This window comes from Ctenopharyngodon idella, chromosome 10 (assembly GCF_019924925.1).
Source record: "Ctenopharyngodon idella isolate HZGC_01 chromosome 10, HZGC01, whole genome shotgun sequence".
NCBI classification, from domain to species: domain Eukaryota; kingdom Metazoa; phylum Chordata; class Actinopteri; order Cypriniformes; family Xenocyprididae; genus Ctenopharyngodon; species Ctenopharyngodon idella.
In genome coordinates this window covers 32,630,321-32,647,481 of record NC_067229.1, presented here as the reverse complement: position 1 = coordinate 32,647,481, position 17,161 = coordinate 32,630,321, and the positions used below count along the sequence as shown (strand labels likewise).

The window sequence follows — 17,161 nt, the reverse complement described above, 5'->3', positions numbered from 1 at the left end:
AGTGTCGTTATTCAGCTTGAATGTTCAAAGATCTAATTGGTTGTTTTCTTTGATCCAGGTATTCAGAAACGGTATGCTTGTGCCAACTTTGGTGAACAGGGCATCACCGTTGGCTGCTGGGACACCTACAGACATGACATTGATTGTCAGTGGATCGATATCACAGATGTGAAACCAGGAGACTATATTTTCCAGGTAATGTTTTAACTGAAGTGAACTGAAAGTAAAAATCAGGAGTTTTATTTTACTAACATGACTCTGTCACACAGGTCGTAATCAATCCTAACTATGACGTAGCCGAATCGGATTATACCAACAATGTCATGAAGTGCAAGTGTCGCTATGATGGATACAGGATATGGGCGTACAACTGTCATATAGGTGAGTTGGTTAGAAAAATACTGTATTGCAGGTCTGCCAGGACAGTTTAAAGACATAGTGAGGGGTATTTTCGAAACACCTTTGCGAATTGTTTGTTTTGAACCAGTGCTTCAGAGCACATATCAAACTGTCAAGTCATGCAATTTCAGTCGAAGATGCTTCGTTACATCACCACTGTTTCGAAATGCTTTGCCGCTAGAGTACAATTATCTCTGTAAACCCATGAACAAGTGTCTGTATGGTTTTTACCTGATGCCAGATCAGTTTTATCACTTATTGTCTCTTATATAAGTCTCTTATTGGCCTGTTTAGCCAAGCCTTCCATAAAACAATCAAAACAAGCCATGCAAATGAATAAAAGAATACATATTACACAGACTATTCATATTTAATGGTATTAGATTATTTGTTAATTGCATTTAATAGATTACACTTTCAATAAAATATTTGCAATTGGTTTGTAAAAGTGTTTTTAAGCATGTTTAGGCTGAGTTTTTGTTGCATTTTGATCAGCAGGCGTAACCAGTGTTTGGCATTTTGAGAGCTTCGAAACAGTGTATTATTTTATGAAGCAATTACTGAAACTGATTCGAAATTTCGAAAAGGTTTGTTTCTCCCATTACTAGTTAGAAGTGAATAATACCACCTCTACCACTTTCCAGGTGGCTCGCGGAGTTCAGACATGGACGAATACCCTGGAATGAGCAACCAGTTGCACTTCAGATAGAGGACAGCGAGGAACAAAGGCTCTCAGTGGAGGATGCTGCAGGCTGTCACTCAAGACTCTTCAAACATGACTGACCACTAGAGAGACTCCAGCACTTCAAAAGGCAGAGCCCGCTGCTCTGTTAACCGACCTCCAAATATAGACGCTATCGTTAGGTTGAAGTACAGCTCGTTTCACGGTCCTCGCTATATCAAGCTGGCTTTGTACAGAAATTATTTAAATTCCTTAAATGTACTGTACTTATTGCATTTATGTGTTTGAACTGCTAGTTAATCACTGTAGTGGTTACAAACTCATGCTTTAATGTTCAAGCTTGGATCTTCGTTTTGATTCTTTCTGCATTACAACTTAAAATGTCGCAAAGCCTGCAGTATCATGAACCCAACCTCACTTGCAGCCATCAGACTCTTTTGTGGCTCATTCTTCAAGCATGTCAAGTAATTTATTGTGTTCAGTCAGGGATTATATTTTGTCAACTTTTGTGTATGCAATGTGAAACTGTAAGAATTTGTTTCAAATTTGTGAAGCATCTACCCTCCGTTTTACGAGGGTACCTATGACCAGTTCAGTGGTTTCCAGGTATATAATGTGTTTATGACTGAACAACACATTTGGTCAAACCATTGCACTGTTTCTATAATAAAAGCAATTCATGTGTGTGATTTGGAGAATGGTGTTAATGTTAACCTGACAACCCATGTATTTTCAGTGCTAACAACAAACATTTAATCAAAATGTAATAAACAGGTTGAAGTATCAAACAATTTTAAAATATCATAGCACAGAAACAAGTTTTCAACAGTTACTATTTGTTGACAAGACAAACAGTAACTGTAAAAAACAAATCATTAAGGTAAAAACAGAATTATTTATATTTAGTTATACATCAACAAATAATACTATTGCATTTTAAACAAAAATATTTCATGCGCCAAAGAAGCCATTTAAACTCCACTCCAATTACAATCAAGCTAAACAAGAAACAGCATGACCTTCTTATGATTACAGTCTTGTTAAACTTTATTTGATAATTAGATTCAATATTATGGTTTTGTACCCACTGTAAGGAAATCCAATCAAAACACACATTACTAACCTCTGTCACACTCAACACACCCTAAACAGCAACAGCATTTCACTACTTGCTTCAAAATGAGCAAAAGAGCCTATTGGTAATTTAAACATAAAGGTTATATTTAAAATGGCGAACTTGATGCTGAAAGATGCCAGACTTGATAGTATGGAGAAACAGAGCAAGAGAAAGCAAACAAGACTGTTTTCTGCTAACAAGAAAAACAGTCATTTGGGGGGGGAAAAACACACTCAGGAAATAATCAAATGATCATTCAACAAACTCTTTTCTTAAACAGTACAGAACTCAAAAAACAACAAAAAAAAAACCTGGAAACTTGGGAGATGACATTTCATATGTTTTAGAATTTCCACTTCCTGTGCTGCTTAAACAAAGCTTCACAGTATCTCCTTTTCTTCTGGATGGTGTAGTAGTTGATGTCCAAGACAATTGTCATTTGAACAAATCAAAAACAAGACAGGAACTCAGGCAGACTTAGTCATTTCTTTAAACCTCCTCTCAACCCCAGTGCTCTGGTCACCATTCTGCGAGCCACCTCTGTGTCCGTTTGCGGCCTTTCCCTCACTGGCTGAATGAACTCTGCATGGGGGAGACATCATCATCATCATATAGTCAGTAATATACTCATTTTAAACATGTTTATTACGCAGATCAGTGACATGATGTTTGTATGCATCTATCGATTAATTCAAAAATACATATATGTTCAAAAAAAATTGTTATACACCTTCTATGATGATGTTTGAACAAGGTATTTTGTAAAGATTTTTCTTTTTCTTGATCATGGACGAACTAATATTTTCTAATGTAAAAATCACCATTTTTCTGAAAGACATTATTCTGTGGCTTAGCTCTGGTACCTGCTCGTCTGGCTGCTTTCCACTTTGCTTTCTGGCTCCCCTCTAGAAGCGAGCGGGTCTTCAGTATCGGGTGTTGAAGAGACAGCGCCTGTGTAGCTGAAAAGAACCAAATATGTCAGTCAAACTTAAAAAATAAAGGATGATAATTCTTGATACATGAATGGAAAAATACTGGCTGATGAAACAATACCTGCCGACTGACTTGAAAATATCCCAAGAGCATGAGTGTTATCCACCCACTTGATCTTCATCCCCCCTTCACTGGAAACAGAAGTAGACCAGTTTATAGATTTGTATTATTATTATTATTTCTCTCACATTATAAGGGTGACATATCACCTATAATCAGCAAAGGCATCAAGAAGGTCGTCTGTTTTAAAAAAGGCAGGAAAGTTGTAGATCTCAATGACGTGGCCGAACTCCTCTGGGTCAAGCCAGATGTTTGCATAGGCGGGGAAATCATTGCAGGTGTTCAGTATGGTGATGTCCCCACATTTGAGTTTGGCTTTGATCTGACCAAGACAGAATGAATAAAGATAGACAGAAAATAGTATAAAGATGATGGTAATTACGGCAAGAGATGCATTGGGTCTCATTCACTAATCATGCATACGCACAAATTTGTTGTCAATGATCAAATATTGTACTAACATTTATTCATTGTAGGAACAACTGAAAACGTGTACACAAAAATCACTTACTCTGGGTGACCTAGTATATGATACAAAGATATTTCATCTTATTGTATTTTCCATAATGTAAATCGTGTTTTTTGTTTTTTTTTTTTTTTGAAAATCTGAAACATTATGACCCGGTGCGACTTAATAGTCTTTATATGCTTGCTGAGAGTGACAAAAAGGCAGTAAAGGAAGTGTTGTGTGAAAAGCCTTATATGGAGATGGTTTGGGCATGTTTTATGCAAATAACAAACCTCAAAAGGTTTGTTTTTTCTGATTGGATGGCTATCTGATTTGTTAAAACGGTTTCATTTACACTTGGCCACATAAACGTGTCTCTGCAAAACTAATATAAATCCGATCTTCAATTACCTGCGCTGAATGCAGATTTAACAGTGTTCACATCAATGAAAGCAACAGATAAGTGTAAGCTGCATTTTATTTATCATCAGCTAATTTTAAGATCATAGAATGCAATAGAAGTTATTCACAAATCTTTTGATGAATATGAGTGTGCGTTGAGCTTCAGGATGTGACGCAGAACTTTCACTTTAATTTGCAGCAGTTTACGTGTAAGCCTGCTAAAGAGATACTCAACTAATCATCTGTGGCAGGCCATGTCTGTGGCGATGTGTGTTGCAGTAGCTCTGTCATATCTGGGTAACGGGAGTCCAAAAACACTCCCACATGTTTTTTTTTTTTGTTTTTTTTTTAACCATTTTGGGAGAAGTAAAATTTACAAATGTGGCTTGAACAACCAGATGCATTTACACTTGTCCAGTTTCATCTGGAATGCATCTCAAACCATCTCCTGAAGTGGTATGAGTGATTTAAATCTGTCTGGAAAGCATTTCGGAGGGCATTTACACCAGGTTTTTTAAAGGGTTAGTTCACCCAAAAATGAAATTTCTGTCATTAATTACTCACTCTCATGTTGTTCCACACCCGTAAGACCTTTATTCTTCTTCTGAACATAAATTAAGATATTTTTGATGAAATCCGAGAGGTTTTTTAATCTCCCATAGAAAGCGGTGAAATTACCACACTGCAGAGCTTCCAGGTTCTACGTCAGAATGCCGACTCCATATTACTCACCCTCATGTCATTGAGGGTGAGTAATTATTGACAGAAATTTCACTTTTTGGGTGAACTAACCCTTTAACAATAGGATAGCTATCCGATCAGAGAAAAAGCATGAAGTGACCAGAGCTGCGTTTCTCAAAATCATTGTGAGCTAAGTTGATCGTAAAGACCATTGGTTTCAATGCCTCTACGATCTATTTAGGCTTACAATGGTTTTGAGAAACGCAGCCCAGGTGTAAACAGGCCCAAACATGTGGTCGCTCATTTAGAATTATCCATATTCATTAACATTAGAACGAGGCTAACAAATTCATGTAAATACGCACATGTTGTGAAATAGGTGGAAATGTTTCATGAGAAGTTCTTCTGTGCATTTAAATATGAATAATCTAAGCAAATTATTAGTGTATGAGACCCATTAAGTTACAATACCTCAGAGAGCAAACTCTCATCAAAGTTCTTCTGCTGGAGTGTCGCATCAATGGGAAGGACTGTGTTGTTGGCACAATTTTCATCTGCTTGGTCATCTAATGTCAAAGACATGAAGAAAGACACAGTCTGGTCCCAGGCTGGAGGCCACGGGGAAGGCCCGGTCCTTGAAAGCTGCACAAACTCCTGATCGGCCAATGATTGGTCAGTGCTGTCTACCTCTGTCTCCTGATCGGATACAAGAGGTTCCTTAGCAACATCAGAGCTAGAATCCTCTGATGATTCCTTGAGATTTAGTTGCTCCAGATCTACCTTATGTCTCATAGCGCGTGGAACATAAATAGCCTTGTCTGGCCGTCTGGCTCTGTGTCTGTTGCCTTTGTCCTCCATTTCCCTGTCCCGACTGCGTGCTCGTACATGGGAGCTGATTTCTGTATCTCTATGATCCTCTTCTGGCAATCTGTCAGATGCACCACAATGATGAAATACCACATTTCTGTGAGCATGTCACGTGACAATAGCTCTGGCAGCTTTACCTGAGGTCGGAATAGCACACCACGACTCTGCGGGCGCAGCCCTCACCCACAGAGAATGTGCTGAGGTTGGGGAGATTGGCAGTGGTTTGGTGAATCAGGAAGCGGAGTCGGCTCGGGACAGGCGGGAAGAGTAGAACACTACAATTGGGAAATGTATAAAGATAAATGAAAGATATAGTTACATTATATTTACATATATCATATTTATATATATCTTTACACACACAACAGGGGTGTAGATTGGTGGGGGGTAACCCCAACAATAACCAAGACTAGTAAGTACGACCACCATCTAAAACAGCCATACAATCTAAGAAAACTGATGAGGAAAAAAGGGAGACAACACAAACATGCACCAACATAAATTATAAGGCTTTTTTTTTAAACTACTCATGACCACCTTTACAAGAATTGATAACATTTTATTGTAGTAACGCGTTGAAGTTACTTTTCATAGAAAGTACTAGGCCTATAAGCATGGTAATGAGGAGCCATCAATGTATAAATATAGCATTAACAAATGCCACAATTACAAGAATTATTATTATTATGGTATCATTTTTATAAAGGCAAGTACACAGTAGAACCTAGAGCTTTAAAGTATGGACCTTCATGAATTATGGACCAAGCTAGTTTTCTCTATGTGCAAAATGTGTTCTGTTCTAATGACGATTGATATTAGGAAAAACCTGGCTTTCTGGTATTCAAAAAGACTACATAAATCAATAAGATCCAGGTGAAATGAAAACAGTATCTGTATAAGCATTTTCAATAGAAGAAAATGTTAAGTTTGAAGTATAAGTAGAAAATTCTGTGAAACTGAAAAGGTTCCAGATGCTTCTAATATAAAATACTTCATACCTGTGTGTCATGCAAAAAAAAAAAAAAAAAAAAAAAAAGGAATTATGTTAATTAATAAATAGTTGTAGTAATCAACGTTTCATGTGTGGGTTATAGGCAAGCTACCACAAAAAATATTAAATAAATACACAGAATCTTGAAAGGCAGAATGCCCCAGGATCCTGCTAAAACAGTTCCTAATAATTTTGATGAAAATTACTACTGACTACTGTTAGTGCTCCCTTCTTCAGATGTGTGATGAAGTTACCTTTTCAGCTCATTTTTCTGTTGAAATACGTCCAGCTCCCCACGGACGGAATGGATGAATGCAGTCTCTTGTTTGGGGAGGTAACAGCCACTGACGCAAGGAAGAGCCAGGGTGCTGGAGGACGATCTTTATCCACAGAGACTCACAGGAGATGCTTTCAGTCCTGATTTGATTACACTTAAGAAAAAAAAGAAACATATTAAAGAGCGGATCTGTAACTTACAGGCCAACCATCGTGTATAAAACATAATATTAAGGTCGCTTGTGTTCAACTAAAGAGATAGATCATTAATTCACCTACAAATGTCCAAATCAAACCTAAAATTAAGGCACTTTAAACGTTATTTTATTGCTACTAACTCAAGTATGCGTCGAATACAAAAAACTAAGTATATCAGGGAAAGTGAATGACATTAAACATCAGCTCGTGAATCTAAACGCTAATTTGAACTCATTTAAACATTAGCAACTAGCTTAGCACACCTCATTCAATAACATAATACGCGTTTCAAAACGCAACTGATTTAGATAAATAAACGTATGCCACCCTTTAAAAAGACCTTTAAAAACGATTAAATCCCAGTTAAAAACGACATCTCAAGACAGCCGCAAACACCCTAACAACACTGAGTTTAATTTAACGGACACCTCTGACGTCATGAAGATTTTCGGTGTGAAGGCTTTTCGTCCCCTCTAGCGGTCAGGGGTGCAATAACAATAGTTATTAAAGAGCTATTTTAAAGTCACCATGAAATCAATTACTTGTTTTTCTTTTTTAAAGGAATATAGTATCTATTATAAATGATTTATCCGTGCTCATCATTATTTTTTTTAAGTTCATGTGCCTTCATAATCTTTAATGAAAATCTCTTCCCTGATGACGTGTTTACTGGTGCGAGGGTGGGACAACCTGTCACTCACATGAGATCACAACCATCCAATCGATTCCCCATGGACAAAATCAAGTCCCGCCCTACATTTTTTCTTGTTTGAGAAGCAGTTTCACTCGGATATAGGCCTGCGTCACAAAAGAGTCTTGCAGGTATGACGTCACTTTGTAGGCCAACCCGGAAGTTAGCGGCGCACGGGTTCCCTCGATCGAAAGCCTATGCATTTTTCCCATATACTTTTGGAAAATCGCAAAAAATAAGCTCTGTGTTTAACAAAGGGTTATGATACTTACACGTTTTGTCCATCAAGATAATTTTCACAGATGAACATAACTTTTATGAAGTTTGAAGCCTAAAAGCAGTCGGCAGAAGTAAAAAGCTAAAGGTAGGCTATAAACGAACTACACCACGGTCGCTCGACTTCAACGTCGCCATCACTAAGCTTCCGACAACTTTCAGTTTTTATCTAAAAACATTTCCCCAGCACGTTTGAGTTAGAGTAGTTTATAAGAGTACAATTATGAGCATAACGAGGCTGTAAAAGCAGACTGAGCTTACCTTTTCGCCGTGATGACGTTTAATGTCCCTGACTGCCTGTGTAGTCCCATTTAGCCACTTGTTAGCAACCGCCTTTTTCAAGACACATAACAGCTTAAAATAAATCACAAGTGGGGTAATACTGATGCATTTTATGTCGTAGAATAAAACGTGAAACTGTCTTGAGCTTGCGTTCACCACAGACCTTATTTCAGCCATTTAACCAAAATCCCATTAAAAAAAAAACCATTGATTTCGGGGCAATGGAACCAGAAGTGCTAAAATGCTAACTCACTTATGCATTTTGGCCTACAAAGTGATGTCATACCTGCACCACTCTGTAGAGAAGCCTTACGTTTCATGTCTATTTTAAAGCTAACTAACATGGAATGTTCCTCTGAATATAAAATACATATAAAATAAATGATTGCAGACAACGGAATTAATTTGTTCAAGAAAACACTATTTATTGTACGATACATAGTTTAAATAAGTGTCAAAAGATTTTCAAAAAAGACATTATGATACAACACTGATAAAAAGATTTACGCAAGAAACAGGTTAAACTAACAGCAGTCTGAAATATAAGCTGGATATGCAATATTAAATGCAAACAGTGCCTTTTAAGGATTTCATGGCATTTGTGTGTAATAAGGATTATATTGCAGACCCAAATAAAAGTACATTAGTTCACTGGTAAATATAGTAAAATGTAGTGTTAGAAAAGAAAGCAAACTTTTTTTTTTTTTTTTTTGTAGAGGGGAAAGGAATGGAACAAAGTTATAAAGAAACTAAACTGATTATTACTTAAAAACATTAAATACAACAAATTGAAATTATCAGGCTCAAATTTCCATGTACACATAACCAAAGTTTCTTGTATTGACAGTTTTAACAAGCACATATTTGAGCAGATTTATCAAACAAATTTTTACTACGGGAACGCAGAGTCACAAACGATCCAAATAATCAAGATGCATCTGTATTGTAACAGAACATTGTGCACTTAATCTATACATCCCATTCAAGACAAGCATATACAGAAAACAAGAGACAGGAACGCAATGTAGAGAAATGAAACGCTGCGATATAAAATTACATGGCACGACAAAGATTTAAAATAACTGCTAAATGAGGGAAAGCTGAATTGGAGAGTTTCAGTAAGATACATTATATAATCACTCTCTCCCTCTGTCAAAAAATATTAATGAATCAAAATAAAGGTATACTATCTACATTTAAAGCAATAGGGTTGTGATTTCATAAGATGGATAAGCAGGTTCTGAGTCCAGCAGGCCAATAATCACGTTACAAATATGATCCTGCAAGAAGAAATATAACATTGCATTATTTCAAGATGAACTCATTTATTATAGCCAATACACCTAAAAAAGAATAAGATATATAGCGGAATGCAAAAAAAGTCTTAGTTCAGGTCAAAAAGGGACTTACCTTTGGTGTGTTTTATCTTGAACCAATACTTCTATCCTCAAAAATAGTGATCTCCACCTTTAAAAACTCAAGTTGAGGAAATTAAGTGCCGTAAAACTCTGAAAGTATTTGACATTTTGTCTGAAAGTTGACCGTTCACCTACAAGGAAATCTATGGAATATTCAATTTTAACAGCCAAAGACGTATTACTAAACTAAGGTCTTCTATCAAATGATTTGTATCAAATTTGAACATGGGGAAAATAGCTTCTCATTACTTTTCCTTGAGCAAGACATCTTTATCTGATGTACACTACCGTTCAAAAGTTTGGGGTCGGTAAGATTTTTGAAAGTTTTTTTGAAAAATCTCTTATGTTCATCATTTATTTGATTAAAAATACAATAAAAACAGTAATATTGTGAAATAATATTATAATTAAAATGATTTTTTTATTTGAATATATTTAAATGTAATTTATTCAGAAGCCATCGTCACATGATCCTTCAGAAATCATTCTAACATGATTTGCTGCTCAAGAAACATTTCTTAATATCAATGTTGAAAACAATTGTGCTGCTTAATATTTTTGTGGAAACCGTGATATTTTTTGTCAAGATTCTTTGATGAATAGAGAGTTTAAAAGTATTTATTTGAAATAGAAATCTTTCACAACATTATTAGTCACTTTGGATCAAATTAATGCATCCTTGCTAAGTAAAAGTATTAATTTCTTTAAAAAAATAAAATCAATTCTTGCTGACACCAAACTTGAACGGTAGAGTAAGTTTCTACAGTAAATGCTACCAGAATTCAATGGCAAATCCTTCATGTCAGGAATCCCCTGTTTCACCAGGGGACAGAAAGACCCAAATGTTGTTTCTATGTAGGAAAGGATACAACTCTGAGTCCCCTCTCTATGGGGTCAGTCAGGAGAAGCCCAAGAGGAGCATAGATCTTCTCATTCTGCTCCTGGATGTACTTGGCAATCTTTTTCAGCACCTGAACGAATTTAACATATTATTGAAATCCATATCGACAATCAGTACGTTTACATGGACAACAATATTCCAATATTAACATGATTAAGACAATACTCTGATTAAGAAACTTCCATGTAAACAGCAATTTCTGATTACCTTAATCTGGCTAAAGTCATACTTGAAGTAAACACAAATCGACTTAAGATGTGGGGTATACCTATTTTAGTCGCATTATCGAAGTGCATTATATACATGTTCATACCTTAATCACACTATTAATGTTGTGTGGGAGTTTTCACCACGTTTTGCAACAGGACACACACACACTGCAGTGGTCAACCATTTGACGGCAAACAAGAGAGCATAGCTTCAAGCAAGTAGGCACAAATAAAATTCCTCTCATCTCATCTCTCATCCAGTACCTCTGAGTTTGTCGTGGTGGCATGAATGAAATGTTGCCGAATGAAAGTACAGAGGAGAATGGCAATTGAAGCTTTCGTAAAATTAAAAATGAAACTGAACATAGTACTATAACGAAGTAACGAAGACGAACTGTATGTTGATACGTTAAATTCTGGAGAGAATGTGTGGCATGGGGACGTAATGACGTATGCCATTAATCGATCTATGTTCTATAACGTGTAAAATGGAAACATTAAAGGAATATTCTAAAAGAAACTCCTGTAAACACCTTAAACAGAATATGGTCTTATTCAGAATAAGGTCAATAATTAGATTACTGTTGTCCATGTAAACTTAGTCAGTGTCAAATTGGTGATATCTACAGCCTACATCTCTGTAAACTCACCTTCTCATAGTGGGTCTCCATGCAGAGGAAGATTGTGTATGCAGTGAGACAGGCCAGACAGCCCTCCAGATATGACCTGCCGCCCAGCTTCTCCGCCTCTGCATAGAGATTATTCAGGGTCTGCATGGTCTCCTCAAACTGCTGCTTGTCAATCTGTAACAAAAAAATTATCAGGATTCACACTCTGTGAGAGGTGTGAACTAGAGCTGCACGATTAATCGTTAAAATGTCAAGGTCTCGATTCAACCACCCATGCAATCTTATTCCTAAATGACAGCAATTCGCCCGTTTCTATTAACCTTTGACAAGTACAATCACAGCGGAACATTCAAATGTGGTGGTCCAGTGTGACCTCTGACAAAATTTAGTCGCACCAGCAGGAAAAAGTGGTAGCAAAACACAATGCAAATGGGTTGCAGTCTGGAGCCCTGAGATTACTGGTTACTAATCTTGAGATTAGTGGTTACTAATTAAAGGTTAATGTGTAAAATTTGGGAGGATCTATTGACAGAAATGCAATATAATATACACAACTATGTTTTCAGTGGTGCATAAAGACCCTACATAATGAACCGTTATGTTTTTATTACCTTAGAATGAGCCATTTCTATCACATACACCGCGGGTTTCCCCTCCATGTCAAGTCGCCATTATGCGCTGGCATGTTTCCACAGTAACCCTAAACGGACAAACTGCTCTACAGATCGCGTTTCGTCACTATGTTCGTTGGTGTTTTTAGAGGCAGCTTGCATCGTCACTAGGGCTGTGACGGTAGGCATGACAACCGCACCACCACCGCGGTCATGGAGTGTTACCGGCGGTAGTGTGACGTGTATATATATATATATATATTTTAGCAGTGACAGAAAAAATCTGCAGCCCATCCGTCATTTTGACTGATTAAAGTTACAAGCAACATCAGCCTCAGTAATTCCCACCCCTGTCCAGTTGGTGGTGAGTGCTCCAGTGTGTCTGCAGAGCACGAGTTCAGTCTCCAGAATAAAATAAAAATGATACACACAGGCGAGCACCCAGTTTAAGTCCATTTTATAATAATAAAGTTATAATACTTATACTTACTTACATAATTGAGTTTCTAATACAGTAAGTTTTGTTTTAAATGGTTCGTTTTGTTATTTTTTTTGCTGACTATAAGTTTATGGTCAACGACTGGCTTTTCTGAGGTATAATGTTACGTGACATTGTTTGCAACACTGAACTGACGTGATACAGATTTCGGTAAGCTACTGTATCTTTCAACATATTTTTTGATTTTCATGTTTATTTCGTTCTGTACAGTAGTAAAGAGGAAAGGATGATCGCATTCACTCACGATCCTCGACAAGTGTTCAAGATGAAAAGTGACGCAGTCTTTGATCAACTTTCTTTTCATAATATAAATAAATGCATAGCCTATGCTTATTTGCTTATCCTGTAAGTTCGTGAAAAAAAATGAAAATGTGGACGAAATCAGAAGCTATTAAATGTCTTATCATTGAAATATAAAAATTTATATATATATATATATATATAAAAACCAACCAGGACCCCACCACCGCAACACCGGCGGTTGTTGGTGATTTCCCACCGCGGTAGTAAAAAAATTGCCACCGTCACAGCCCTAATCGTCACTACACTGAACTACATTGAATACGCATGAAGTAGTGGTAGTAGTAGTAGTTGTTGTCTGGTTTATTAGAAGCAGAGACTAGAGTTGCCAAAAGTACCGACTTTGGTACCTATCTGTACTGAAATTTTAAAAATGTGACACTTTGAGCGCTGTTGAGCGGATTCGTAAACACCTCTGATTGGCCATTGTGTTGATGCGCTCATTGGAAATGTCTTTGATTGGCTATAATGATCAACGCACAGCAGAGTTTGAAAGCACACGGAAGTGTTTGAATTTGAAAGCGGGAGCGTTTGAAAGCAGGTGTCTATCAGTGGACTTGTCCATGATAGACGCCTGCTTTCAAACGCTCCCATGTGTATCTGTGTAAGCGCTTGGTGAAGAGCATCATTGATGACTATTTACAGCGTTTTTACAGCGTTGATCATTGTAACCAATCACTGACATATCCGATGAGCCGTGAACACTATGGCCAATCAGAGGTGTTTACGAATCCACTCAACAGCGCTCAAAGCGTCACATTTTTAAAAATTTCAGTACCGACTAGGTACCGAAGTCGGTACTTTTGACAACTCTAGCAGAGACCGTTCTTTGTTAGAAGTAAGAAGAAACCTCATTGCTTCACTGGCTAATGTAAGTTACTCTCTGCCGTCTCAGACGACGACATCTTTGTTGTGTCGGCCACCGTAGCTTCTCCATAAGGTAGGGGTGCGAGGGGTGTGTGCTGTTAGTTGCAGTTCGCAACCTCACTGGTAGATGCTGCTAAAATGTACACATTGCACCTTTAAGTGATTACTTAGTTTTTTTTGTTTTTGTTTTTAAACCAATTGTTTTGCATTGAATTATTGAGTGGTGGATATGTGAAACACAATTTCGTTTTTATGTGGAGCATAAAAATGACAAATTAAAGAGTCTAAATCGTTCCTTGTGTTCGCTATGGAACTCTACACACCCTGCTCTCCAGCTCTGCTGGGAACTTGGTCTGAAACTTGCAAATGGTGCCGGAGGTGTAGTCTCTCTGAACGAAAACCTTGGAGGCGACGGCTGCTTGCCGCAGGTCCTGCAAGCTGTGCGTCTGGAGAGAAAACAACAGATTATGTAATGTATTATTCAAATCATTTTAGCAATATTACATTTAAATATTTAATATTACATTTTAGCAGCCAAAAACTCAAAACTAAACTAATATTTTCTTTGTCAAAATAATATGATTTGTATTATAACTGTAAATATCAACAAGGTTAAAGTTTTTTTCACCCAAGCAAGACATCTTTATCTATAACATACAATACAGTTTGTTTAATGTTTTTGAAAGAAGACTCTTATGCTCACCAAGCCTGCGTTTATTTGATCAAAAATAAAGTAAAACAGTAGTATTGTGAAGTATTATTACAATTTCAGTTTTCCATTTGAATATTTTTTAAAATGTAATTTATTCCAGTGATGTCAAAGCTGAGTTCAGCATCATTACTCCAGTCTTCAGTGTAACATGATCCTTCAGAAATCATTCTAATATGCTGATTTGCTGCTAAAATAACATTTCTAATTATTATGATCAAAGCTAATTATTAAAAACACAGGAAATCATATCCATATACACAAAAACCACACACACAACGCCCTTATAGCATCATCCTCAAATATGTCAAAATAAAACGACTGAAATCTGATGACAACGTGAAGCTCACTTTAAACATGATACATGGTTTTATATTTATACTGACAGTGAAACTGAGGATTTAAATTTTACGAAAGTTAATGATCGACGTAGATAATTATCTTTGACGACCACTAGAGAAGCGCTAACGTGTCAAATAATAATGGTATTACAAAGAAGACACGTATGTATTATCCGAATAGTAGGATAATAAAACATTTATTATAACGTGTTATTTGAGACTTCATTCTTTGTCAGTGTACAAGAAGAAATTGTAATAAATTTTGTTTTTATTCACATACCTCCGCCATAGTGGCTGCTGCTCCTCTTCCTGTTATTCAACCTCCTGTCCTCCTCAAAATACAGTCCGGTAGGAACCTTTGGCTTTATTCATCAGTTCCGCTGCTACACTAATTCCAAACTAATGTCCAGCGCCCCAAAAGTTTTTTTTCCCCATTAAATATTAATTATAAACAAACAAACAAACACATAATTAACAAACAAACAAATAAAATTAAAGTAATGTGTTCTATATAGAAGCAAAGTAATGTGTTCTATAGAATATAGAACACATTACTTTGCTTTTATTGTATAATTTCTTTGACTGAAGTGATTTCTGACAGTATTGTTAAAATAAGTTAATAAATAACCATGTCTACAGTAACCAACCTATAGCAACATTAGGCTACAAGTTTAAATAGGCTACTTGGTTTAATTGTTAATCCCAACAGAAGTAATGTCTCTGTGGTAAATTCAATTTAATGTAAGGGACAGGAGAAGATAATTACACAATTTCGCAATTGAAAATAAAAAGAAAAGGACATTGTGCATTGTTCAATAATGTCTTTGAAATTCCCAAGCAGATTTAGTTTTGGATGTAATTTAAATGTAAAACAGACAGTATCTCATTACATACTAGTAATGCTGTATTTGTTTGCCATTAGGACAATAGATAGGGGATAGGGGGCATTGGGTGTTGTGTTGAGGTTGTTTGGGTGTTTTTGATTGTTTTTGATGATGGATTTGTATTTAAATGATGCTTCAATGTAGTTGTCTTGTTTTTAATTGTGGTATACTATAGCTGTTCACATGATTGACCTTGATTGCCAACAGCTGTAACCAATTGAAATTGTTTGATTCTGAGTAATCTACTTATTGTGTTGTTGCCTTTCTATGTATGTGTGCCTGACGAAGGTCTCTGACTGAAACGTTGCCACTTTTATACTTTGTTAAATAAAAGGAGAATAACAGTGTGCAGATCTCCTTTGGATTATTTGCTACATTTTTTTGATCTTGCACCTGGCTTTGGATGTACCTTGACCTTTTTCATGCCATTAGGACAATATCATTAGAACATTTCAAAGAGAAATGATATTAATGCCTAAAACAGTTCTTTCCTTGTCTCCATCTGTCTTTTTACAACAGAGAAAAGTCTTTATAATGGAAAATGCAATACAGCAGAGGTTCAGTCATCCTTACATGATAAATGATTCATCAGAGGTATCATTTATTCCTAAAGGTTCCCATGGGACACCTGGGCCATTTTTTATAACATACAAGAGAGTTTTACTCATCACTCAGTTCCTTGACAGTATTGGATCACCTCATAGACATAAAAAAGCATGTGTCCTTTATACCAGACAGTCTGTGAGATCTGTAAAACCATTTGTCAGATCATATACGACAATAAAAAAAAAAATAAAAAAAAAAAAAATCATATTGCGCAGTGATGTTTTAATTTTATAAGCACTCTGAGTGTATTTATTGAATATCTGTATCAAGTTTACTGTAGTTGCACTTTATCTGCAGTTTATCAGGTCGTTCAATTCACACGTGAGTTTTCTGATTAGCCAAAGTTTAAAATGAGGGAACTCCAGCACAGTAATTAACTATGACCAGATTAAAAAAAAAAAAAAGAAAAAAAAAAAAAGTACACATTCTAGTCTGTGTTACATTTTGTTCTTGAATTCATGCCCTCTATAGTGTTTTTTAAAATTTATATTAATATGCTAGCACATTGCAAGTGATCGTTCTGTTGACTTTTGGCATAAATCCTTTAATCAATATGTAATTAAATATTCAGTTCTTAAATATTAATTTATTTATGCTTTTATAATGTTACAAAAAAAACCATTTACATTGTCAGCAAAAGTCGCACAGACAGACGAAGAAGGATAAAAGTTCAAACACGTGTTTTTAATAGTAATCCACAGCATAAAACAGAACAAAAGGAAGTTGGATACACTAGCGCAAATGAGACCTGGACGCTAAACACAGAAAAAGGCTGAACATAAGTATACTGACAAATGGGGTAATTAATGTAACCCAGCTGAACT

General features: G+C 36.2%; 3 protein-coding genes across 3 annotated transcripts in view; 1 reads left to right on the top strand and 2 right to left on the bottom strand.

Annotated features, from left to right (window-relative positions):
* The window catches only part of loxl2a (lysyl oxidase-like 2a), a 29,337-nt gene extending 27,567 nt beyond the window's left edge, over positions 1–1,770 (top strand). Inside the window, exons 13-15 of the mRNA XM_051911229.1 lie at positions 59–195; positions 270–381; positions 1,044–1,770. Of these exons, the coding sequence (XP_051767189.1) occupies positions 59–195; positions 270–381; positions 1,044–1,108 (314 nt within the window). The 3' untranslated portion in view covers positions 1,109–1,770. The remainder of the gene's footprint in view (positions 1–58; positions 196–269; positions 382–1,043) is intronic.
* A 331-nt stretch (positions 1,771–2,101) lies between these two features.
* On the bottom strand, positions 2,102–7,128 carry r3hcc1 (R3H domain and coiled-coil containing 1). The gene is made up of 8 exons (XM_051908287.1): positions 7,118–7,128; positions 6,895–7,020; positions 5,787–5,924; positions 5,254–5,710; positions 3,401–3,573; positions 3,252–3,322; positions 3,062–3,157; positions 2,102–2,780 (listed from the first exon to the last, which is right to left on the bottom strand). Exons 1-8 carry the CDS (start codon positions 7,126–7,128, stop codon positions 2,680–2,682), a joined length of 1,173 nt encoding a protein of 390 aa, XP_051764247.1. The 3' UTR covers positions 2,102–2,679.
* Positions 7,129–8,763: 1,635 nt separating this feature from the next.
* Positions 8,764–15,293, bottom strand: golga7 (golgin A7). The gene is made up of 6 exons (XM_051910479.1): positions 15,128–15,293; positions 14,121–14,243; positions 11,542–11,694; positions 10,651–10,752; positions 9,774–9,830; positions 8,764–9,643 (listed from the first exon to the last, which is right to left on the bottom strand). Exons 1-5 carry the CDS (start codon positions 15,134–15,136, stop codon positions 9,786–9,788), a joined length of 432 nt encoding a protein of 143 aa, XP_051766439.1. The 5' UTR covers positions 15,137–15,293; the 3' UTR covers positions 8,764–9,643; positions 9,774–9,785.
* Positions 15,294–17,161: the final 1,868 nt, after the last annotated feature.

Coding starts and splice junctions, on each gene's coding strand:
- r3hcc1 (XM_051908287.1), bottom strand. Junction 3,323..3,400: donor GATGCCTTTGCTGATTATAG/GTGATATGTCAC, acceptor TTCTGTTTCCAG/TGAAGGGGGGATGAAGATCA. Junction 2,781..3,061: donor GAAAGCAGCCAGACGAGCAG/GTACCAGAGCTA, acceptor TCCCCCATGCAG/AGTTCATTCAGCCAGTGAGG.
- golga7 (XM_051910479.1), bottom strand. Junction 10,753..11,541: donor TGGAGACCCACTATGAGAAG/GTGAGTTTACAG, acceptor AAATTCGTTCAG/GTGCTGAAAAAGATTGCCAA. Junction 9,831..10,650: donor TAGAGAGGGGACTCAGAGTT/GTATCCTTTCCT, acceptor GAGTTTTTAAAG/GTGGAGATCACTATTTTTGA.